Source organism: Pollicipes pollicipes, unplaced genomic scaffold (assembly GCF_011947565.3).
Source record: "Pollicipes pollicipes isolate AB1234 unplaced genomic scaffold, Ppol_2.1 Scaffold_6686;HRSCAF=7923_pilon_pilon_pilon, whole genome shotgun sequence".
NCBI classification, from domain to species: Eukaryota; Metazoa; Arthropoda; class Thecostraca; order Pollicipedomorpha; family Pollicipedidae; genus Pollicipes; species Pollicipes pollicipes.
The window spans coordinates 5,790,170-5,815,415 of record NW_023596921.1 but is presented as its reverse complement, the minus strand read 5'-3'; the positions used below and the strand labels follow the sequence as shown (position 1 = coordinate 5,815,415).

The following is a 25,246-nucleotide window of genomic DNA, read 5'->3' as shown; positions in this document are numbered from 1 at the left end:
CGGGTGTACGTCCCACGTCGTAGCTCTGCGGCCAAGAGGGGTGTATCAGAGCCGGCGTTACCTCGCGGCCCGGCCCACGCCTCCGTAAAACTTGCAGAGTTTTGTCAGGTCATACCACTGCGGAATGTTGGGTAACAACCAGTGTTCATCGCTCAGCCCGCCTTGCTGCCAAGGCCTAGCCGACAGGCGTTCATAACACGGCGCTATCTGCGTTCAACAAAGCATCAAAAGGTGCGTGCGATATCAGGCGATGAGGCAAACTGCCAACTGACCCCGCTTTCCGAACACGCCACTGGGAATCAACAGTCCCCTCATTGAGGTGGCCTCCCGCTAACCTAACTGCATACTTCACCTCAGCGCGCATCAGCACCTGCAGCGTCTGCGCAGCCGGGGCACGGCTTGCTCGCCCGCTATTCCGCTATTGCACGATCTCTCCATACAAAAGGTCCCGCGCGGCCACGTCCGGCTCGTCGCACCGCCGCCACTCGAAGGGCGACCAGTGGGCCGGCGCCGGCGTCGGCGCCCTCCGTGCCGCCCCGCAGCAGGCGAGGCCGACCGCCTCCGCCCCGGGGCATGCCGGTCAGCGCGGCTGCGTGGCGAACCGCATGCGCTTCTGCTTCTGGCGCTGGTTGCAGAACCACACGCGCACCACGTTCTTCTTGAGGTCGAGCTTCTCGGCGATGGCGGCGATCTTTTCGCCGGAGGGGCGCGGCTGCACGCTGAAGAATGCCTCCAGCGAGCGTTTCTCGGGCGCCGCGATCGAGGTGCGTTTGCGCTTGCGCTCGGCGCCGGGCAGCACAGAGGGCGCCTCAGGGTCGGCGCGCCGGTCACGTGCCTGCGCCTCCGCCTCCTCCAGCCAGGCGTGCAGCACTGGCTTCAGAGCGATCATGTTGTTGTGGCTGAGCGTGAGCGACTCGAAGCGGCAGATGGTGGACTGGGAGAGGGCGCCGACGCCCGGAAGCCGCAGCACGCCCAGCGCGCGGCCCACGTCCGCCTGTGTCACGCCCAGCTTGATGCGCCGCTGCTTGAAGCGCTCCGAGAAGGCCTCGAGCTCACGCGGGTCCGTGTCGGCGTCGGGGCCGGCCGGGTGCAGCGGCGGATGCAGCGGATGGCCGAACACGGCGGCGGTGTGCGGCGGCACGCCGTGGTGGGTGCCGTCGGGCGCGGGCGGGAGGCCAACCGCCGCCGGCGCGCCCGACACGCAGGAGGCGTCCAGCAGCTGCAGGCCGTCCATGCCGGCAGCACACATCTGAAGCGGAGCGACTCCGGTCACAGCAGCCCCGGCCCGACGACCCACGTGCAGTCCAGCTCGGCGGCCCGTCTCGACACAGGAGCGATGGTCACGTGTCGCACGGCATGGTGCGTAGGCCATGGACACGTACGGCATTGTGCCTAGGTCGGGGACACACAAGGCATGGTGCGTAGGCCTGGGACACGTATGGCATTGTGCGTAGGTCGGGGACACACAAGGCATGGTGCGTAGGTCGGGGACACCTACGGCATAGTGCGTAAGTCAAGGACGCATGTAACGGTCACATCAACGGTCATATCAGGCATGAAAAGGCGGCGGCATCCGCTGGAGTATATCGAGGTGTTGCCCCGCCTGATCTCAGGTGACGGCGTCCACAGTCGCGTCCCAGAGCGGTCAGCATTCATACCTAACGCCTGGAGACGATGCTGACACCCTACCGCGAACAGGGTGAATGGACGGAACTGCGGGACAAGGTTACTAACAGTGCCATGGCACAATCTTACAGGGGATTTTGATGCTTAGGAACTTTTCTTCAGATAAGACAGTAGTTATGACCTTATTTCTCGTAGGAAAGCCAGGAGAATGGATCAGCGACATACCTTTAGTGAAACGATATCAGCAGTATGTAAATTCACTTCGTTCAATGCTTCTGCTGTCTTATCTATATGACTAAGTTTCCTCGCAAATGCACTTAACAACTTGCGGGCTTATTATACACGGTAATTCCTCGGGATAATGTTGCAGACAACATGATGAACAAGTTATCACATGAGGCGGTACGTTCAGGCTGCGACCGCTGTACAATCATAAATAGCATAACAAGACACACCCAGCGGGGCGTTCATATGCGCCACAGCAGGGCGACGGTCACATGTGACGTGGCAGGGCTGTCGCCCCAACAGCTACGTCTGAGCGATATTAGAACGCGAACGCGTAGGACGCGGCTGGTGCGGTCCGCCGCCCGCCTCAGTGTCCGGTTTGGCACGTTTTTGTCTAAAAAAAGTATAACAGCATGGTGCCGTAATCGTCTACCCTAACACGTGGAAGTAAGTACCCTACGCTGATACAGCCTTGAACAAAACCAAGATTACCACAACCGAGAGAGAAACAAGATCCACCGCTTGAAGGCACAAAACAACAAAACGTGGTATTTCTTCTCAGGGATCCACTCAATAAGCGACGAAAGTAGTTTTCAGAAGCTGACGCTATGATAACTATGATAGGTATTTTGAAAGATGGTAAGTGCTCTGACGCATCGCATGGTAAAAAGCTAGGTCGATGTGGACCCATGCCGCAGCTTACTCGTTATCTTATCTGTGGACACAACCCATCGCATTAATCCCTTTGTGAGGCAAAAATTAGCTTGTTACATTAATGAGCTGCGCCAAATTTGGCTTATCGCGACCTGGCTTTACAGCCCCCCAAAACTGTGAGTGAGGCCTAATTCATGGACACTCAGAGCTAGCTCTAGGATGGGACAGTATAAAACTAAAGAAACGAGGTGCTATATACATATTTTTTATTCATGCATACATATGTAACTATATTCATATCTTTTGGTTCCGGATGGTTAATCGAAGAGTTTGCGGGTGTAGCTTTGGTATCTGAGACCTTGCAAAGCATAGCTAGTTGCACAAAGGCTTCACCGCGTTTATTAGAAAATCATCTGCAGCTCAACTGGCATTTTCGCAGAATGATGCGAAAAGATATGCAATGTACCACACAATGTCACTACGCAGCCGCAGCCGCTTCTGTTTGGGCTTGGTTCGTTCGGCCAGTTACCAGTTACAGTTACCAGTTACCGACCGCCAATGACGAGCTAAATGAGCGCGGTAAGACGCGGTGTCTGGTGTGCGGACACGTTACCGCCACATCTTGCTCAGATTGTCCGACGCCCCACAAAAGGAGTTACAAGAGCAATGAAATTAGCAGTCAGCGGTAGATGATATGATGTCGAGCCTGGAACTCAACACCGCAAAGCAAGATAAAGTTACTGTAATGTAACACTGAAAGTTTCATGCGCATCCTTCTAGCGGTCAGCAAAAGGCGAGAATGCCAGTAAAATGAATGAATCAAGTCTGACAACCATCTACAGGACTAACATTAGTGCGAGTAATTTTGGTTAAAAGCTCTCAACAGTCAGCATGTGGTATGCAGCAGCCATATCTGCGATATCGCCGGCGACCTACGACGTAGCGATATGACCGGCATGCTTCTGTTCAAAACGTGCTAGATTGCCGCGTCTTTCCCTGGCATTTCCGACGCATTTCCCTTCCAACAAACTATCGCTTACTTGAAAAGTAATTTAGGGAAGCGGTGAAAGCCGGCACCAATAGGCAACAACAACCGTTCCATTGCGTGCCAGACGCGTTTTATGCCTTGACAACGCTGTAATTGCAGGCGTCATTGCCCATTTTGTCGTCATAAACGGATCGCAATTTTTGAAAGTAAAAACACTAGGCTCGATGTTATCTGTGCGTGTGCAGGTGACCACTTCCAACTGCTAACTTTGCGCAGCATGGTAGCTATCGGGTTATGATTTACAACAGATCCACAAGACATAGACAGGCGATTACTTATCTGCAGAAAGCATGCGAGCTTTTCCATGCCGATATCCTTTTTACAGTCCGGTCCATTGCGGTGCGACGAGTCTAGAATCTATCAAACGTTCGACCTCCATGGCGGTCTTATTTAAGGTTCGCTCAAGTGCTTTTCAAGCAGTGCATGAAATCAGAATTTCAGATCAGATTAACGAATGACAAAATTCGAACAACCTTCCGAATATTCAGATATTCCGAACCCGAACGTTCAGCTCTACCTGCGACTCACCTGCTGCGTCTTGGATGTGGGCGGCGGCGGCGGCGGCGGCGGCGGGCGAGGTGCGCCGGCGTGGTACATCATGTCCCACACCTGGTGCGGCAGCGAGGTAGGCGGCGTGTGCGGTGACGTCATCACCGGCTGAGGGTGGCCGTACGCCATGTCGGTGCGCAGCTGAGGCGGCGGCACGCCATGGCGGCCCATGTCGGCCAGCGCGCCGGCACGGCTCAGAAGGCTGTCGTCCAGGCCGCCCAGCAGGTTACCCTGATGGCAGGGGGCAGGTTGGAGGTCAAGCTCAGGTCAGGCTGGGCGCCGAAAACCGCTTGTTGAAGTGGTTTTGTTTGGTTTAGTCCATTCCTGAGACGAATTCTTCAGAGCATAATTGCAGAGAATGTCTGCACGTTTCAAGCTCAAACGCGCTCAAATGCTGGGCTGCAAACTTTGGCACGGTTAACATGGGCCATATATTCACGTGTGTGATGTTGTGGTCCCTTCGGTGTTTTTCCACTTGTATTTCCAACCATCAGAACCTTCCTGAAACTTGATCGGCTTCCTGCAAATTAATTCTACATATCCCGTCAAGATTTGAGCTTGCGGCACCCAGGAACAACTTCATAAATGTTTACGTCCTAACCCCCCCCCCCCCCCACTGCCTCAAAAATTTTTGCTGGAAGCATGCCGGGAAGAATTGCGGTCTGTTGAAGGTCACTGTGCCTTCCACTGTACTGCGAGTACGTCTGGTCGGTGTTAGGACGAAGTACACCGTATCACGGCACTTCGTATCAAAGTTGATCCTGGTGCGTGCGTACATAGCAGCCCTTAAGGATACGTAGCCTTCCTTAGAGAGTCCTAACCAGTGTCAAAAATGTTATCAGCTCCATATTCCTGCATGCATCTATTCATGCATCATCAGCACAAAGTATAGTGGAGCATTCATCACTGACGCAAAGCATACGTGCATCGCACAATACACTAGCGGAGTGCTTTCATCCATCTTTGGACGCAACGCGTCGTTTAGGTTACCTAAACACAGGATATTATGAAGCCCGTTTTTACCCCACTTTTCCCCTCCTAAGTGCCTTAATGGCATGTTTTGAAAACTTTATATGCCAAAAAGGATGCACGCCCTGACGGTCAGTTTGGGCCATTGAAAGACGAATTAAACCTTGCAGATTTTGATATCTCACGGTGGTAAAATTAACCGCGACATCGAATTCAGTCGAAATGAATTACATTCAAATATAATTAAGCTGTTATCTATATTTGCGAACAACATTATGCGTATAGATTAGACACTAGCAATAGCCTCATTCCTCGAAGAGAGACCAGGATAATGAACGAATAGATGTGCTGCTATTTTGGCAACACACCCTAGTTGAAACGATTATCAGCAGTAAATGTTTGTCTCGTGTTGATTCGTGTTTCGCCAGACGCATACTAACAAAGTTGACAAGAGGGACAGATCATCGCTACACGGATACTAGCATGGCCGCAAAATATTTGACCATCATTTATTTTTAAACTTCTCGCACTTACTTCTGATATTCGTTTTGATAAAGGCATGCCGCAGAACTATCAATGCATTCATCGCTCCTCTCTCCTGTTTTTTTTTTACGAGAAATAATACTGTAACTGATTTTTTCATCTTTTTACAATTAGATTGAATTGAAAATCCGGCGCACTTTGGTCCAGAATATTAACTGTATGTTAGCCTTGTAAAGCACTGAAATCGAAATATTGGTAATTTTTTCGGTACGTGATCTTTAGTAAATATGAGGCATCACACGGATTTCGTATATCTAATTATGCACATTACTAGCCTATTTGCATTTGTCAAGCTCAGGCTTAGAGCCGGGTCGTGGCATCGACACCGGCCGCATCACACCAGTGCTCCGAACAATGTGCCGACTGCATCTCAAACACGATGGTGAGCTCCCATCCCTGATAACGGAGTTCCTCCGTCCCACGACCTGGGCGCGGTCCCGCATGCAGCTGGAGGCGTCGCTACCTCTCCCTCTCTCACTTCGCTGTCCGCTCCCCCGCCTCGAAAGGAAGGTGGGCTAACTACGGAAAAACACTGCACTTTGCATGCAAATGTGAATAGTCGTAGCCTTTTCAGCTGGCTTAGCCCTTTCCCCCTGACTAAATGGCAAAACTAATGCCTTGCCTACAACAAATGGAATAAAAGGATCTCAGTACCGCTCAACTAAGGAGTGGAGATACATGACCATATGTCAGCGAGGCATGGCTTCTGATCCTCAGGTTTTTGTATCAACCTTTTACTAGTTGACACGTTTTGGACGTACAGCTTGACTAGATGTGCGAATGTGAAGATGACTGAAATGATAGAAGCTAGTTGTGGGGATACAAATGTCCCTTATAATATGACACCTTAAAAGGAGTCGGGGAGGTGCGCTTTTCAACATTAACACTGCAGAACAATGAACACCTACCATCCATTTCTCAATGTGCCGCTATTAAAGAAATTTAATTGTATAGGATGCAAATGACAGTGCTCTGGAAATCTTTCCGCTTCAAACGTATCGTTAGCTTGCGGCTTCAAACAAGCCACGCTTTGGTAGTGGGTGCCTTATCAGTGCAGCCTGGGGACCGCTCCAGCCGATTCCCTGCAGATCCAGCCTGTGTTTGCCCGTGAGTAAGGCGCAGTACAATCCGCTGATGACATGTCCGGCCGCTAGCCTGACGTTCTTGGTGGTGTCCCGCGCCCACGTCCTTTTCAAGTATGAATTGCGTTGCTAAATTATAATTTGTTAGAGTAGCGGTGGGTTCAGAGACCTGAACCACCAGTCACTGGCATGTGCACCGACTACGCCTTAGGAGTGGTCCAAAACACGTGATATTTTCTCCACAGCCTATTAACCAAATGTCTATGGTCATATCTGACGGATCTATATAATGTCAAACAAAGTCATGACACGACTATCCGATGTAGAGCCACGGGGTGATGTGCTCGAACTCGCTGTGTCGGGCACTGCTGTGAAACGAAAATGTCGTGTGATTATAATGACCCGACGACACGAAGAGAATGGAATAAGTACCTGCCGTTATGCTTGCGAGTTATCTCGAAGCTGCCAATGAACGCTAGCTGGTATGGCCGCCTACCTATAGCCTCTTAAAGGGAATGTCCTATATTTGTATGAGGTTTTTAATTGAAATAGCCGTCTTGCAGATCATTCGGTGCGGTTCACAGCCCTGCTCTTCTTAAGACCTAAACCCGTCCAGTTTGTGAGCTACGCGCCCGCGAAGATGTTAAGATTATTTCTGGGGGAGCATTTCAAAAGTTGTCCAAGCATCGAAGAAGCCATAACAACAGCATTCAAATTATGCCATTCCATCGGCTGTAAGGCAATCAAGGCCAATACAAATATAACTGTCGAGTGGTCCATATGTCCGTGAGCACGATTTCCAGACAAAACGCCCGTCATTTGGCCCTCAATGTTCTGCAACGTACGATAAAATAATCAAACAAAGTCGTATTGGGAAGCATATTTATTGAACAGAGACACTGTGCTGTAAAGAGCAGCCTTTCCCGCTTAAAAGTGTATAATTATCAAGTGAGTTGTTTCATCGTATCTGATGCCTGCTTTAATATCTTCAAATGTGAAAGATTCCCTGCGGCGTCAACTGCGTCGGTCCTTGTTGTGGAGTGGACGTGTCCCAACGGGTGTGGATGTCATAAGAGAATAAACCCCGCCGAAGGCCGCCAGCATCGCCGCCGCCTTCCCCGTCACCGAGGATCAATGACACTGGGACCCGCCGAACGTCCTCCGAGACGGGCGCGCTGATTGGTGGATATCGATTGAGGGCGGGGCCACGGCAGTGACGCAGCATGTCGCCGCGAACTGTCTGTAATCAGGGGTGCCGACGGTCGGAATGGCCGGGCGTTTTGACTCGCGCCGCTCCAGCCCCGCATGTTGGAATATTGGGAAGGTCGTCAGGCCCGACCTTTCGGCCCCCACTGGCTTAGTGCTTGCACCTCAGTACGAGATTATGAATCCGAAAGCAGCCGGTTCCTAGTACACGTCGTCAAGCCGCGCCCCATTGCCGACTGCAACACGGAATTGCATTGTCCTACCTGACCTTGATCAGCTGCAGCGAAAGGAGCACACGACCCCTGGCGACAGTCCAGTGACTAAACATGGGAAGAGAGGACGGGAGTCCATTGCCTCCCACCTTCGCCAAAGGTTAACACGAACTATAGTGATACATGAAAGTACTTGATCCAGCGTGTTAGTCCTTCTCTTTTGGGTCATCTCTGCGCCTCTAGTTGAGCATGTTATTCAAATACTGTTGAAATTATTGAAGTATGATTCATTCATCATATCCTGTTGTAAACCAGTGAGACCAAACGGCGGCTGAATCTCGTCATACTGGGACGGCACAGTCAGTTTTTAAGTCTATTTCTTCCAATGAAATAGAGTTCTAGGGGGAGGCTGGTGCTGTCGATCACTTCTCTAATTTCCCTTCTTGTGTTACGTACTCTGGCGGCGTATGACAAACGAGGTGGCAACAGCGGCGAGAACTAACGAACACCATCGTGTCAATGATGTCGAGGCCCACGCATGGTACGCTAGACAACTTTGGAGACCATGCCTTTGGGTTTGACCAATACGTTGAGCAGTCCTACTTCCCTCAGATTTTGGCGGGGATAGATAGGCTTACTGTGGAGGTGTTTGCGCAAACGCCATGGACTCATCAATCCTTTTGCTTGAAAACTGGCTGGATGTGGCCCAGGCCACTCTTGACAATTTATGTAACCGAAATCGAAATGGGTCACGGTTTTGAGAATGTGACGTAAAAGTGTCGCACGAGCAGAGATGGGGGAGTAGACGCGGAATTCACTCTTTGCCAAAAATATTTCCTTAAAGAGTGTGCGCAGCCGAATTGGGATTTTTCATTGTAGACGTAGGATCGCAGATAATTCCTATTCATATCGATTGACATCTTTTGTTTCTACAAATTCGCTTCAGCAGGCTGGATATTCGAGTGCCCCAACTTTTTTCACAACGCGCAATATTATCGGGTGACCCAAAAAGTTTTTTCTCCAGTAATTCTCCGCTCATATCACAAATGTGTCGTTAGCTTGAGCGAATGGTCTTCTGATAAGGAAACTCGTCAGCAATGGCAGCAAATTTCGAACACCAAGACTGCGGGCATGGCCATTTTGCAAGCAACGTACTCGTTCACTGCTTCACAGAGGGATTGAGAGGAGGCATGACTGGAATAACTTTGGAATAACTTCACGGCTGGAATAACTTCCCCGACTGCCGCCTCGTCTGGCGTGTAAGTTTGTACAACTGTACAATGTAACACACCAGACAGGGGCAATAGTCCAAGCAATTTTTCCATTCGGAGCGCATTTGCCGGCATCGTGTTCGAAACGCGCGCCGCGCTCGGCCGGCAGCCAATCTTAATAATTATCCAAAACGTTTAATTTTTCAGAATAACATTTAACAATCCGAGTACGGATAATCATCCCAGGCAATTTTCCAGGCCGAGAGCAAATACCGAATATCTTTTAAAGCTTGGTCAAGAAGATCTGTTTTTGCCATGCCCAGCTATGACCATTTACGACGCGTGGCGCGTCCGTCATGAAACAAGTGGATAATTTCAGGACCTGCCAAACGCAAAAGGAAAATTTCCGTGGATGATTAGCAGGGGATAATCATTCGTTGAATAGTTTCATCGCGGCTGAACATATCCCTTCCTAGATTGCCTCGACTCGAATTTATTTCTATTGATTTACAAGTTATTTGATATTTTCAGTAGCACATGCACCTCACTTTTCGGGACTTTTGCTGCATCTGACTGTTTTTCCAAGAATACGTTTCTAAGGATCTTTGTGCTAGCAGTTTTTACATTGCCTAGACGTTAGCCTTGTAGCAAATTTAGCCTCATTTTCAGCGTACTTTTAAGGTAGACAGTCATTACTGGTCATTGAAGAAAACCTCAGCGCGGGCCTCAGTGCAGCTCCATTTTCATCATAAGAACATTATTGATATACATTAGGTATATTACTTGTAGAACAATGGTAAGCTAGATGTGAGGTCTACCTTCTATGGTTTATACCAAATGTATGATGCGTATCACACAATATATCCGCCCATGCCCCATATTTCTATTTTCCTCTCCCCTTGGTTTACCTGTCTGGGCACCGCCACAGCAAAATATAGATAAATCGTCCGTGTTCGGAACATCCCCAGCTTACGTCAAATGACATCTTTTGTGTACATCAGCAGACTATGTAATGCAAATGAACATCATTTTGATAACAAGCTTATTTGGTATGCCTGAAGTGGTTATGTGCCATGTGTGTTATTGCGCATGTGTGCCCCTATAGCCATGTATGGATTCGTGCTACGAAGGGGTGTAGGAAGCTCAAATGTAAGTGAACCAGTATAGTATAACGGGTAACACTTCTTGAGATGTACTGAATGTTTTATATCTAACTGAGACCACATCATTTGTTATCACTCGATGCATTATATATTTTTGAATTAGTCTTGTGTGTTAGTTCACCTCTCTAGACTCTGGTGCAGGGTTTACTTTTCTTCTTGCTGGAAATATTCCCATTTTACGCCAAGTACTACGTCGTCATGCTTCCGCCAGCTGATTATGCAACGCTAATGAAGGTGTTTTCATGATGACTATGTAGTGTGCCTCAAAATTATTGTCCCTTTGAGAACCGCATGCCTTTTGATCCTGAAAATGTGGTAGCAGTATTCTTAAACAGAGATGAACAGCTAACACGCTTGAGCATCACACTTCTTAGAATGGAGTGAATTTACTACACAGATAGCATAGTTAGGTCAATTTTTTTCAGTTTAGCCAGTCAATACTATGTAAGGCACTAGATGCTTTAAGTAGCTTAGTTTATCTGTCTGAACCTTAATGGCAGTACGGTATTTTTTCTCCTGCTTGGAACATCTTCAGTTAGCATTGTCTAATGTCTGGGGCATGGCAGCGGCCTGACTATGTAATGCGTATAAAGCTCGTCTTTTGGAAGAGTGAGTGGGAGAAATTTGAGAACTGCGTGTCAGTCTTTGATTCTTATGGAGTCACATTAATTTCAGTTCCCTTCTACGTTCTTTCCAGGGACAAACATAAGATGAATCATGCAAGAATGTCAAGTTGAATACCTATGCACTAAGACAATAGGCTTAACTGTATTGAGATAATTAAGCGTTGCTGCCAGTGGTTGCGTTGACCCTTGCCACTGCTGGTGATACTGATGGCTGCTTACCTATTACCTAAGGGTTTGACACAATTTTTATTGGCTTTATAGCCAGAATGGTTACGTATTGGTGTTCACGTGGGATTGTTGCGTGTAGGATATCATAACATTTTGCATCATCCGCAGTTATCAGTGCTGGAGTTTCATGCTTCCTGAAAATTTGCATGCTATTTGAACTTTGGTGAAACGTTTGCAAACAAATCTTCTTGTGGTGATGGTAACACCCCAGCTGATGTTTGTATCATGACTGACTCTTTCACCTACTTTTGCTGAAATATCATGATCTTGTGTTGATGTTTCAAACCTCTAACATCACTTATGCTGCATTGTACTATGAGTTGTACATTGGTAGCCTTTCTGCTCAGCGGCAATGAAGCTGAAACCAAGGCATCTTCTTAAGTTAATTTGCAGCATTCATCTAAAAAATAGCATTCCGAATCAACTGAAATTATGGTGTAATATTCCATACTCGTGACAACAAGCTTAAATATCAATGAGATAATAGCAACTTGGTTAATAGGATAGGATAAAAGACACATTGATTTCAAGAGAAAAGACAGGTTACAAAAGAAAACAATTCAAGCAACTTTCAGGAAACAATTCCCATTCTGTAGGCATGCAGTTTGTTCTTTTGAAAAGAACTACAAATATGAACTATATATATATATATATATATATATATATATATATATATATATATATGTGTGTGTGAACAAAAAAGCAATATTTGATTTTGAAAAAAAGTTTATTAGCTGGGCCAAAAAGAGATGGCTTTGGTTTAAAGCAGCATATGTACAGTCAACTTTAAGCAGTCGCACGCTCATGCATATAATGTGGCGGCAACGTCATGTTATTATATTTTAAAGCCTGATACTTGAAGTGTAACTTGTAGGTAATTTTATCGTCTCAGCTGCACATTCTTATTTCTTTACCTGCAGATATCAACAACAGGCAGACAGAAGTGAGCTTTAGCGTTTTGCTCTGTCAAACGCATCAAAAGATTAAACAAAGCATTGCGTCTCTTAGTTCTGTTGTCATCCGCCTCTTTCTGGTACGCATCTGGTACTCACATAGGCTCATACCACGATGGTCGAATTACAGCTGTAGTTCACACCACTGAAACTGCATGTGTCTCACAGTTGGATTTTGATCGTCCAAGCCAAAGCAAATAACATAATACGTCTAAGTGTTTGCTCAGATTGCAGTTATGTCGGACAGTATCTTCGCAAATATCTACACCGATTGAGCTCCAGCGTGCTTCGAGTCTTGGACCTAGCTCTCTAGAATTCATCCAGCATGAAGAACAGGAAGTAAATATAATGCATACTGCCAGAGCCGTGACACTCCGGCAGTCCCCGCACGCAGTGTATTGGCGTTAAATCGTTGCTATTTGGCCCCGAACCCAGACATGTGGCCTGGCCAGTCAATTTTTCAAGCCTGGGACGCTTAGATACTGAGTTGACAGCCGCCCGGTTCGTCGCTGATTGGCCGATTTTGAACAAGGGAAGGAGTAATAGGCAGTGAGCCTCAAGCCCGGTTAAAAAGCATTAAAATATCGACATCCCTGCCACCCAAGTGGCCGAATATTGGAACACTGCAGTTCGCCCACGGAAGTTCAGGTCTTTCTTGCTCATAACGAGGGCAAATTTTACACAGCAGTTTGTGTGATAACGAGAACGCGTGCTATTATTTTTTCCGTCACCGTGAAATGTTGTGATGTTATTTGACGCCGTTGAAGTGAAGAAGCCTGTCACCAAGCAATGGCCAATGGTGAACAGGCTAAGAAACTATGATTTTCCAATTAGTTTTAGTTTGTCTCGGTTGCGCCATAAACTGTCACCCGCACTGGGCGTTTCCGTCCCGCTGACTGATGCAGTTCTTTTCCTGAAAGACCCGCATTCGCACCGGTACAGCGCATGCAGCCATGGATACCACGGATGAGAAGAAGTACTTGTAGTGAATTATCATTATTGGAAGCCTCAGATGGACTTTTCACTGCTACCAATAGCGATGGCTCGGCCAAAATACATGCAGAGGTGTGTTTTTAGAAAACCGAAAAGACTAGACACGTTCCTTTTAAATGGGTGGAAAAAGTCGTGGATGCTGGTTTTTAAGTTAGTTAAAACTTATCAGCCGAATTGTATAATTTGCCGTAAGAGGGATTTTACCACATTTGGAGCATATTTCAGACATTTTCAGATGGAACCCTAGTACCTTCCATTAGCATAAATAGCACGGGGCAAGCGTTTCATCAACAGGGTGTCATAAGCTTAAATATTTCATTATTTTTTGGTTCAAATCGTGCGGTCAACATTTCAGACCGGTACTACTTTTTTCCTGCTTTAAGTACAGCCACGGATGCTATGGCGTGCATGGAAGATGCTGTCGCACACAGTACGACGTGCGCCATCAACATCGCATCAAGTTCACGGGTGTTCTGGGTCATAGCTGAATTTTACCATAATGTTGTGATGTCGTCAAAGCAAACTTAAAATTGACCTGCGGGATAGAGCGCGGCCGCGCTGCTATATTCGTTGTGTGCTGGCCGCACAGCGTGCTATTATAGTTTATTAAGTCAAAACATTATACTTAATGGTTATATACGCACTTGAGCCCGGCCCTGTACAAAAAGTGCTGGTGCTGCAGCTTTTGAGGAAAATAAGTGTGCTCTTTTAACCAAGAAGCCGGTCTGTTTGTGGGCTATGAATTTCCAATCCTGGTTTCTGCATTTGTATATCCAGTATTTCACTCATTTTCATGGCTGCCATCAATGTAGACATGGGTGTGCAATGGCAAAGTTGACAAAGGTGTGCTGACAAGATGTCAACATTGCTTTTTTTCTGCGTTTCAATCCCTGTTATTCAAACTGTTTTGGTTTTCACTACCATGATTGCGAAAGTTGGTATATTTTCATTCGGGCATGGGCTGGGATGATAGAATGGGCTGGAAAAATGGTCAAACATCCCGAAAACAAAGAGCAATTGAATATCACAAAAGATTACCTTCTTTGGACATCATTTGATAGTCATGTTTACCATGCTGCCAAAATAGATGACTTTTAATGAATCATGCAAACAAAAAATGGATAGATGGGACAGTAGTACTAGCCTAAACCCTCGGAGAAAAACCAACAGAATGGAGATATAGTTGGATGGATATTTCTGCGACATGCCTGTATCGAAACAATAGCATAAGTGAAGTTACAATTGGCTACCGACGATCTTACTCGACTTCTGAGGTTTTTTTAAACGGCAAGCCACAGTTTTCACAGGACACCAACATTCAGGGGATTTAACAAAAAGCGACTGCCAGCCGTTACCACAATACAGTGCCTATCTAAGAATTAGAATGCGCGAACATACGTGCGCATGCAAACGAATTCAAGCAAATAGGCATCACGCATCACGCTTCAGTCAAACATGCAAGCGAGTTGAAGTGAACAGGCATCACACATCGCGCATCAGTTATACATGCAAGCGATTTCAAGTGGACAGGCATCACACATCACATTACGCGTCAGGCATCACTTACACATGTAAACGGCTTTGAGCTAGCACACATCACAGATAAAGGCACATATCATGTTCACATAATCGGCCATAATGAACCCCGCGTGTTAAGATATGTTCACCGATTTTTTATAAGAATACATTCACTTATTTTCCTGTCTGGGTCGTCCTGTGCTCTGTAGATGACTTTGAACTCTAAAGAACCAAAGGGCCGATAACTCGCTCGATTTCATCTGACGCTTGTGTTACCAAAAAAATGGTCGCCGAAAGGGTATTCCTGTTTCGTTTTTAGCGACTCGCTGACGCTCATTTGGAAAATCACACATCGTTAAAAAACGAAAATTGCGTGTGCGCATAGCTTGTAAAAGCAACAATAAGCTTAAAGTCTCTCGTGACATCTCCCATCTTGAAGCCTAAGTGCCGGGGTGGCAACAGATGTTATTTATGCAGTTTTGGGTTTCAATGGGTTTGCACGCAAAAGAAATGGTTTACGAAGTTAATTGTAGACTGTGTGAACAACATGGGAGGGACATAGTCTATGTCGGGGAGTCCATGCGCCCTATCGATTTGAGACATGATGAACACTTGCGTGACGCTAAAAACAACACAGGGAGTGCCCCATTCGGTAACCATTTTTTGGCAACACACGCTTAAGATGAAATCGAGAGAGTTTTAGACCACATGCTCCTTTTAGAGCTCAAAGTTATCTACACAGCACAGGACCACCCAGAACGGAAAATAAGTGGTGAATCTATTCTTATAAAAATCGGTGACCAAATCTTAGCATACAGGTCTCATCATGGCTGGTTATGCGGACGTGATTTGTGCATTTCTGTGTGATGTATGCTAGCCTAAAATCGTTTGCATGTGTAAGTGATGCCTGACGCGTGATGTGCGACGCCTGCTCACTTGAAACCGCTTGCATGTATAACTGATACGCGAAGTGTGATGCCTATTTACTTCAACTCGCTTGCATGTCTGAATGAAGTGTGATGCGTGATGCCTATTTGCTTGAATTCGTTTGCATGCACACGTATGTTCGCACATTCTAATTCTTAGATACGCACTGTATAGTGATAATGGCTGGCATTCGCTCTTTGTTTAATCCCCTGAATGTTGGTGTACTGTAAAAACTGCGGCTTGCTCTTAAAAAACCTGAAAAACCGAGTAGGGTCATCGGTAGGCAATTGTAACTTCACCTATGCTATTGTTTCGATAAAGGTTTGTTGCCGAAATATCAACCCGAATATATTTCCATTCTCCCGGTTTTTCTGCGGGGAATAAGGCTACTACCGCTCCGTTATCTATGTGAACAATGTTCCCCGCTAATGCACTAAACAACTTACGTAAAAAATGGGTATTGTCATTCGATGAAATAAAATTAGATATGTCCACTTAAAGCACATGTTTTGGGAAGCGTGGGGATGTTCGGCTGTCGGCTCGGTTCATATACTTTAGACGAAGCAACACTCCTGCACGGCTCGATCCACCCCTGCACACACCGATCCACGCTCTGCGCTATGTAGCTATGGCTGGCCTCCCTCAACGCCGCCGCGATACTTCGGCGTCGCTACAACGTCGGGTCGTCGAGAACTGGGCCCGCTTTCGATCCGTGCTAGGACGCTTGTTTGCAATTATAGCATTTTGCGTTTTCATACTGATTGAATTTGGAAGTTCGTAACTTGTTTTAATCACTAAAACGCCCCTCCAAGATCAATGAGGGGCTTTCGGCAAAAGCTACGATCTATGGTCACACAATCCCCACTTCTGGAACGCGTGGCGCTTGAGCTGGAACTAGTCGGATTGATCGGCTTGGAAATTTGCTGACATCCTGTAAAGGTCTCTCGGCCTGCTCGCAATAAAATGTTGGTGTAAGTGTACCCAATGACGTTGCCTATGGGGCTTTGCGGGTGAGAACCATTAAATTTCAAGGGTCACCAAAATCAGGGCGCGCTACAATTTCTTTGCCTTCCACTGTGACGAAATCCTGGAACGGCACGTTTGTGTGATGACGCCAAAAAGCTAAGTTCGCTAGATCATAACCTTTATGCTAGACAGACACAAAGTTCCTGGAAACAACGCAAATGGTCCCAAGTCTTCATTTTCAAGTGACAGAACGTTAAGGCGGCACTGTAATGGCCCCACAATTTTTATTTGTACGAGGAGCCAAACTCCAAGGTCGCCATCATCAGAACCACACGTAGAGAACAGGGGCACAGGAGCACGTGATCACTCGACACTTAGGTCCCTCGGGGCCCTTTGAACCCCTCGGGGCTGACGATCAAAGGCTCGATTGGAGGATTCGAAGGGTAGGTCAGAGGTCAGACCCTCAAATGTCAGTCAAGATCCTCTTGCACGGATCGGGGCCCCTGAAACAGTGAGGTTCAGTCAGCTCAGTCAGCTGACTGGGACCACCAAACCGAACAGCCGGTTCCATGCCGGTCTGGGCCCTGGAGGCCCCTATCCCAAGCAGTGGCAAGGCCGGGGCCTGCAAGTGCCAATCATAAGGCCTCTGGCAGTTGTCTTGCACTGGTCAGGGGACCGTAGTGCCTAACAGGGCAAGCTGTGTCGGCAATGTGACCCAAGTCGGCCAGGGGCACATTTACTAAACAGGGGCAGACTCCGAATGTTGAAGGCCCTCTCAGCAGTGGCAGGAGATTTGACACACCATCAGGCAAGGGTTCACATTTGCAATGATACGGTGGAATACGCGCATCGGTCATACAGATCATATAAGGTACGCGCGTCACGTACATACATATCTACTTGCTTTATCCAGCCCTCCATGACGCGCAGAGGGAGATAGTTTCCCGATCAAAACGTAGTACGAAAGTGAAGTGGCCGAGATCCGGGGATTGTTCGTGAGAGAGGGCACCAAGGGGTCACCACAGTAAAGCGTGGCCCCTCCCTTGACAAAATCCTGGATCCGCCCTTGCCTGCTTATCATCGCATATTTGTCCTAGCCCTTTGCCCCATCCATTCAGCGAAGTTTTGAATTAAGTATGTTCTCTGGGACCCAGCACCCCAAAGCCGTGCGCTGGACTGCAACACGGTGTGCAAAGTACATAGCTGGTGTCGTGTTTCACTGCGTTGCGTGATGTTCCAATGCCACTGCGGCATCCAAACGAAAGCGTTGCGTCTTAGTGAGCTGAATGCCCGTTTTCATAAGCGACAGCCTACCGTTGCTACGGTATCCTCGCCACGTATGCATCATATATCATATTTTCATTCGACACTACAGATGGCGCATTAACTGTAGTAGAGTTGTTTATACGAATCGCCAATTCGTGTTTCCTTTAAACAAATAGTGAAGTGGACTTTAAGTTGCAAAACGCACAATGGGCTAACTGAATGACTGCACGTCAACCGCAGAGAGAACAAAGGTATTCTCATCCACGCGATTCGTGAACAGCGTCTAAATCCGGAACAATACGCTGGGAAAAAGAGACGCAAATGACATCGAAAAGAAGGCCCCTGGTTCCACATCTTTGGTGGAGGAAATGCGTGGACACATGTGCCGTGCCGCTTAAAGAACGAGGCGTAAAGCAATCTACAAAATAGCAACTTACTTAGGGAGCATGACATGAAAAGAAGAGCTTCACATTGTTGCTTTTGGTAGTGGATGCCACTATGAGTTCAATTGCCCGTACCGGCGTTGGCGGACTGGACAGGGACTGGGGCGAAGAGCAGCAGCCTCTCCCAAACTTTGGAAAAAATCAAATTGGTACTATGGCCCCGAATGACAAGTATCGACGTAAAGAGCTTTTTATCCCCCAAACTCTTAAATGGCTCCATCGCCACATCTTCTTGCCTCATATTTTGACCCATCCCTGCTGTGGCGTCCCATCCCATCCTTTGGGAATCATGCCTCACTTCTGATGGGCCCGTACATGCAGCAGTGCGCCCGGTTTATAGCGTCTTCACCCCACACCACTGCCCGTTGGCAGTAGTCTTCTTCTGTAACAAGCCCTTCAGTCTCCCTCCGCCCCAATGCTTGTGGCTTACACTGTCCTACTCCCTGCATCAATGGACAAGTAGTGCACTGATCACAATTGACTGCAGCTTGCTGTTTTTAGTTAATTTAGGTTGATATTTTGTTTATTCAGGCCAGTTTTTGTTTACTTGGGCTAGTTTTATGCTCAATCACTTTTTTGTTTTGTTTATTTAGCTTTTTTGCAATTTATTTAATTCGTTAATTTGTCAGGACAGCCCTTTCTGTTCAAAGCCTGAGCGTATAGCGTCACCAGCCTTCCATAGCTCAGTCAACGGCAGCCCCAGCCGGCGCCGGCTGACCGATCGTGCCCTCACACCCTCACACATCTCCAGGTGGCATCATCAGCTGGCCTTACCGGCGCGTTCAAGCAGCGTCGCACCGGCTCGGCGGGCCGGTACGGGGCCGGCGGCGAGTACCGCGTGGAGAAGCAGGGGCCTCGGCCGGCCATGGCCCGGTCGCCCGGTCCGTACATGCGACAGGTCGGCTCTGACATGGTGGCCAGCATCGCACGGCGCCCGCTGGGGCGTCAGGCCGAGCAGCTGAGCCGCGACTCGCCGCTGGCGATCCAGCGCGTGGTCCGCCGTCGCCGCTGGCGGTCTAGTGCGCGTTCCGCTGTTTCGGCGAGATTCTGACACGTGGTCAGCCGTCACCAACGGAGGTCCAACACCTTGATAGACTTCAGTGGTCTGGCGGTCGAGCGTCTGGCCCGCTGTCACCACCAGCGGCCCAACACTTGGTTTGCTGTCATCACCGGCGATCCGCCGCGTGCGCCTCTGTCACCGACTCCCGAGGTCCCATCACCACGGAAGTCCCAACACCTGACCAGCAGTGGCCAGCAACACCGCAGCTAGTGTCACCGCGGAAATCTGCAGCAGGCCTCCCTGTCACCACAGATGCGTGCCGGCGCACAAGTTCTTACAAGCCTGCTCGTCACCAGCGGGCAGGTGCCTGTGGAACCCCACACCTGCGTGATGCCTGCAGGTCCTCACGCCTGGCAGTTGGCCACCCCTGGCGTCGTCGTCCCAGCTCCGTCCTCTGTCGACACACGCGGCACACGGTCGACTCGCGTCACCGGCGGTCCACGGCCGACTCCCGTCACCAGCGGTCCACGGCCGACTCTGGTCACCAGTGGTCCACGGTCGACTCCGTCACCAGCGGTCCACGGCCGACTCCCGGTCACCAGCGGTCCACGGTCGACTCTCGTCACCGGCGGCACACGGCCGACTCCCGTCACCAGCAGGTCCACGGCCGACTCCCGTCACCAGCGGTCCACGGTCGACTCCCGTCAACAGCGGTCCACGGCCGACTCTCGTCACCAGCGGTCCACGGCCGACTCCCGTCACCAGCGGGGCGCAGTCTCCGCACTGGACCGCATCCCCGACCGTCGGCTCCGCCCTTGCTGCGGCGCCAGGTGTCCGCTCGTGCTGCGCGTGCCCCCGCTCGCCCGTCCCCGCCGCGGCACGCCCGGCTGTGCCTGCCGCCGCCACCGCCGCCGGTGCCGACGCACCGGCGCCGTCGCGGCCCGCAAGCGGCCCCCGGCGCAGGCGCCCGGCGCCTCCATTTTGACGGTTGCGAGGAAACCGGCCGGATTGCGGCGGCGATAGCTGCTATCAGATGGGAGTGAGCTCATTAGCGCCGCAGCGGCGACGGGCGGGTGTCCCCCCCCCCTGGCCCTACCCCGCCTCAGCGGCGGGCCTAGAGTGGCAGGGCTCGTTTCCAATGAGCTGGTGCACGCGCGCCGCCGACCGTCGATTTGCGAGGCGGGAGCTGAAACTAATTGGCGGGATAATATTGCTTTGTAGTTGGTCCTGGCTAGCCGGCTATAAATCTGTATTACTCTGATACAGAGTGCGCATGGAGTCGATGGCCGTTTGGCCCCCACCTTAGGGGCTGATCAAGTCCCATGGCTCTCCGCCCTGCGGCGGTAAATGCGATTGCCACGGTAATTTTTCGATTAGCGTGATAAGTATAGAGGAAGCTGATTGTATAAAGATGAATGACAGTCACATAGCCAGCTCGTCAAATCATAAGAACCAAAGAAACGCAATGAGTATGCAGACACATCGGATTCACGGAAGTGCGAACAGCCACTGGAATTTAATCTGTAAGCGGGTCATTTCACCAGCCAATAACGGTTCAAGTCCGCGCCGTTCAATAACAGCATGAGCCGCCTCTCACCTGACGCAACTTCAAAACCGTTTAAATCTTTTGGAGAGCAGATTGGGGAAAACTGGGTTTTTTCCTCAACGTGTTAGCCAAAAGTTTTTTTTGGTAGGGAAGAGTGGGGTGAGTTGCACTATATCCAAGTAATATCGGGGTGATTTATTCAGAACATATGGATTGCAGTCTTGATTTACTCAGCTGGCGTACAGTAGATCACATTAGCAGTCTAGCTTTCTAAGTACTTCCGGCCGCGTAATCGCACACGTTTAAGGGTGAACATGACAATTCGTTTTTTTCGCATATCGTTCAAAACCATAGCGATCAAAGTAAATGTGTGTTCAAGGCCTAAGGTATGACTAGAACCATCTGAGTACTGATTGCTGGGAAAGTACCTGTATTGTATATGGTGCAAACAGTTGGTATCGGTTAGCCAAGGATTCCGGGGGTGGCGCGACCCTTCCTCCAAGATGTCAGGTGGTACATATTGTATCAGCTGTGCTTGGGGCATGTTTGCGTCGTAAAAACAATGCATCGACAAGATGTCACTGACTGATTTGCTATTAAGGGTTGACTGACATGATTGTCATGGCTTACTGTCCTCTAGACAAGTCAACATTTATATTACCTACTCGATTCCTATCGTCATTCTACCGTGCAGCCGAAGCTGAGGTGGCAGTAGTTATAAAACAAACACTGGGTGATTAAAATGACGAAACATTGTCATGCCGCAATCACGACGAATTACGAAAAGGCGCAGACGATCGCGTTTGGTCTGCAAGCCGCACTACAATCAGCTTCCTTGCGATGCAACGCTCTCAATGAAAAGAGCATAAGCACGAATTCACCCACCACGTGATATATTTACTACTGAATGGAACAGGTTGTCTCATTTGAAAAGGGTCATTCAGAAGTCATTGAACAAAAGCGGAGAGGTCCGCTCCAAAACTTTACAACCACATGTGAAACAAAAAGTTCATAGCCGTGTGCAAATATAAGCTACAAGTTTCCCTTCTCTTCCCCATGCATTTCGTTTCGTGCTTCCTACGATTTATCATCCATTCTTCGAAAATGTTTGAGCATAAACCACTTGTCTGCCATCGAAACTATGATTGACGATGGAAGGCGATGTGCAAGTATTCTATAGATTTTCCCCAAGTGTTGGCGCAATGTTGAACATTAATTTTCCATGTCAAGCCTGGACGCAGTCGTGCAGAAGCACCCTTTATGTCTCTTTCATACAAATCGACCGCGCGCTGCCCTTTATCCTTGCGCGAAGTGATACCAAAACATGGCGCATAAATGGTACTACGTATGCCTATAAGATATTGTAACATAAGTGTACAACTTGAAGTTGGCAAGGTAAATCGTCGAGAGTTGAGTGAGGGGAGGAGTCAGGCGCGGTCTTTAAGGGCATTTGTTACGAAAACAGTACCACGGCGGTGATGTCGAATTTTCGCATAGCTGAGACATATTCTCTCATGCACGCTCCCCTCCCTGCCCTGATCTCTGCACTCCAAGTATATGATAAGATTAAGGTTTTGGTTTGTTTTCCCCCACACTTCTAACACATGAGACTTAGTTCCGTAGCCATTGCTCGGCGTTGCCCGCAGAGTTGTATTTTCCCTCAAAGGCATTTGTTACCGAAGAATCTGGGGCTACCAAATCGGAATGGGCTTAGTCCTATATCTATCGTTAATTAGTTGCTTAAAATACACGAGCTCGTCTTGCAGGGAAGAATTTGCGTGGAAAGAACTTGCGAAATACTTCATCTTTACTGCACTAGAAACTTGGCGCTAGGAAACGAAGCCGTAAATTGAACATCTCATAACCGTCATGACTACCGTCATATGACCACTAATTGATGGAACGACAGAAGGAAGATACCAATGACCTACCATATCACTTACTTGGGTTTTGCTCTCGTTTTAAAACTGGACATCTTCCCCCTTTTCACCGCGAACATCCATGATGCAGCCCGTCGCACGTGGTCACGGTCGCGTGTGAACTGATCATTACGCAAACTTCGTGCAGGAGCCGACCAGAAGGAAAGCTAAACATCCGTCCTTCGCTGACCTGTCGTCTGTCGCATAGCTGTCCACTTGTCACGCGGGCCCGCCGCCACACGCCTCCCGAGCCATGGCAACAGGCGTGGCGCGCTCGGCTCCCATCTGCCAGCGCCGAGTCCCCGGGGAGGGGTCGAGCCCCCAGCGGTGCCGGCCCGCCGCCGGCCCCCATGAAAGGCAAACATTCAATTACACTTGATTACTGCGTGTATAGGGCGCATTGTCGGAGCCGCTCGGCGCTCCGGCTAATGGGTCGGCGCTGCCGAGTGGAGAGGCTGGCTGGAAGGCGAACTGTTGCCGGCCTGTACTGTAGGCGGGCCGGCCCGCGGCAAGAGGCCCGCTAGCGCGCGAGCGGGCCTCCAGAGGTCTGCAGGGCACGGGCCCACACCAATGGCCTGCTGACGCCGGCATCGCTGCCACTCCGGCCGGAAAACGAGCCGGACATGACGGGCATGTGGTGTTGATAACCTTCCGAGTCGGATATGCGTGAGCGCGTGAGGGACGGTCCCGCATTGCCTTTGTTGGGCAGGCTTCATGCGGTAAACAAGGCCAATGATTGGGTTATTTACATGTTACGTCATTTAAGCTGATCGGAGTATCGAGCTAAAGGATCGTTTCGTTTCAGCCTGCCGACTCAAAACAGGCAATGCACCAGGCGTGTGCCAGTTCCTATTAAATAGGAACGCCTTACAAATTGACGATGAGCGCAATAATGTCAGCCCGCTCAATGGCCTCCAAAATTTTGGCTTCGCCATCTCCTACGATTGACGGCTTATCAGCTATGTTCACGGCAACTTTTGATTTGTGACCTCGAAGTGTGGTACCGTGATAATGTTACTGGACTTTTTCCCCATTGTGATCCATTTGACATGCTCATAAACCAATTAAAAACACTTTGGACCGCCCAATCAAATGGGTAGTCCAAACTCACTTTCGGAACCCGTTTTCCATCCATCAGCAGACTTAATTTTGGGCTTCACTGAACGTAGGCGAGCCATGGCCTGCCCGTCCTGCCTCACGCTGTTTCCCGTCACCTGTGCGAGAAGTCGGCCTATACAGAGAGTGAGGACATCGATATTTCAGACCAACTATCTTCTGCGTTCAGTTGACATCCAGAAGTAGAGGTTGGCATCAGTCTTGAGTCACGTTCTGGACGATCAGGCATAGCTTTGATTGAGTTTCAAATAACCTCACCGGAAGACTTAGGTCATTGGTCGAAAAGCCATAGAAACAATCAGGTAGGACTCTCGCTGTTCTAGGGCCTTCGGGCACTCCGGGCTCCTTTAATGTACAGCTTACGGCGTTGGAAGCAGCCGCGAATTCGGACATCACTGGTACAAGGTGGTACAAGGTGCATGGCGTGAGATTGTTCAGGAAGCAGGAATACAGAAATGAACAGGAAAGTGAGACACACGTTGTGCTTCCATGTCGGTCAAACTGTGCTGATATATGCTGTAATGAAGTACTGAGGCGTATATAAATGATTTTTTTTGCAATTTGAACGATTAGTGCGTGAGTCTAGCACGGGAGCGTGGGTGTGTAACTGCGTGGCATGCAAACATGTCAATTAAGTAAACTTGGTAAAGCTCATACCCTTGTTCACAAAGTTGCTGGTGCACACGAAACGCAACAAATTGTAATCAAACTGAGTTCAGAGCATTCGACATCCGAAAAATAATCGCAACACATGCGCGTGACTATAGCACGATTTTCTTCCCCCAAGCCTGGTATCCATCTTTTGCCAGCGCTGCGCCTACTTTTTGTCCAAATTTTGAAAACTTCTGGCCCATGCCAAGCAATGATGATTCCAAAACCCTTAATGCTACACCACCACTACGATGCTTTCATGGTCTTACAGCGCAAGACCGCTCGCAAAATTGGTTAATTTGGAATAGGTACTAATGATTTCCTAGGGTTTTGATATTTTTCTTCTAAATCAGCACCCACGAGCGGGAAGCATTCAAATTGATGCCGACCAATAACAAACCTGTCTACCATTCTGATGAACTATGGATATAAACTATGGCTTATGATGGATACGAAATATCACATTTGAAACTGCCACTAAATCTCACTCGTGTTTGTCCTTGCGGATCCGTTACCAGGAGACGTGTGTCTGACTTTCAATGCTGGTTCCCGGTTCCCACTTACCATCGTCAACACGGGGTCCTAGATCCTTGGTTTCGGCTGGTT

The 25,246-nt window shown here is 48.8% G+C and overlaps 1 protein-coding gene across 1 annotated transcript; it reads right to left on the bottom strand.

The window, feature by feature from the left end:
* Positions 1-530: 530 nt before the first annotated feature.
* Positions 531-20,281, bottom strand: LOC119107641 (inhibitory POU protein). The gene is made up of 3 exons (XM_037231152.1): positions 19,183-20,281; positions 4,082-4,333; positions 531-1,249 (listed from the first exon to the last, which is right to left on the bottom strand). The coding sequence occupies exons 1-3, from the start codon at positions 19,330-19,332 to the stop codon at positions 581-583; spliced, it is 1,071 nt and encodes a 356-aa protein (XP_037087047.1). The 5' UTR covers positions 19,333-20,281; the 3' UTR covers positions 531-580.
* Positions 20,282-25,246: the final 4,965 nt, after the last annotated feature.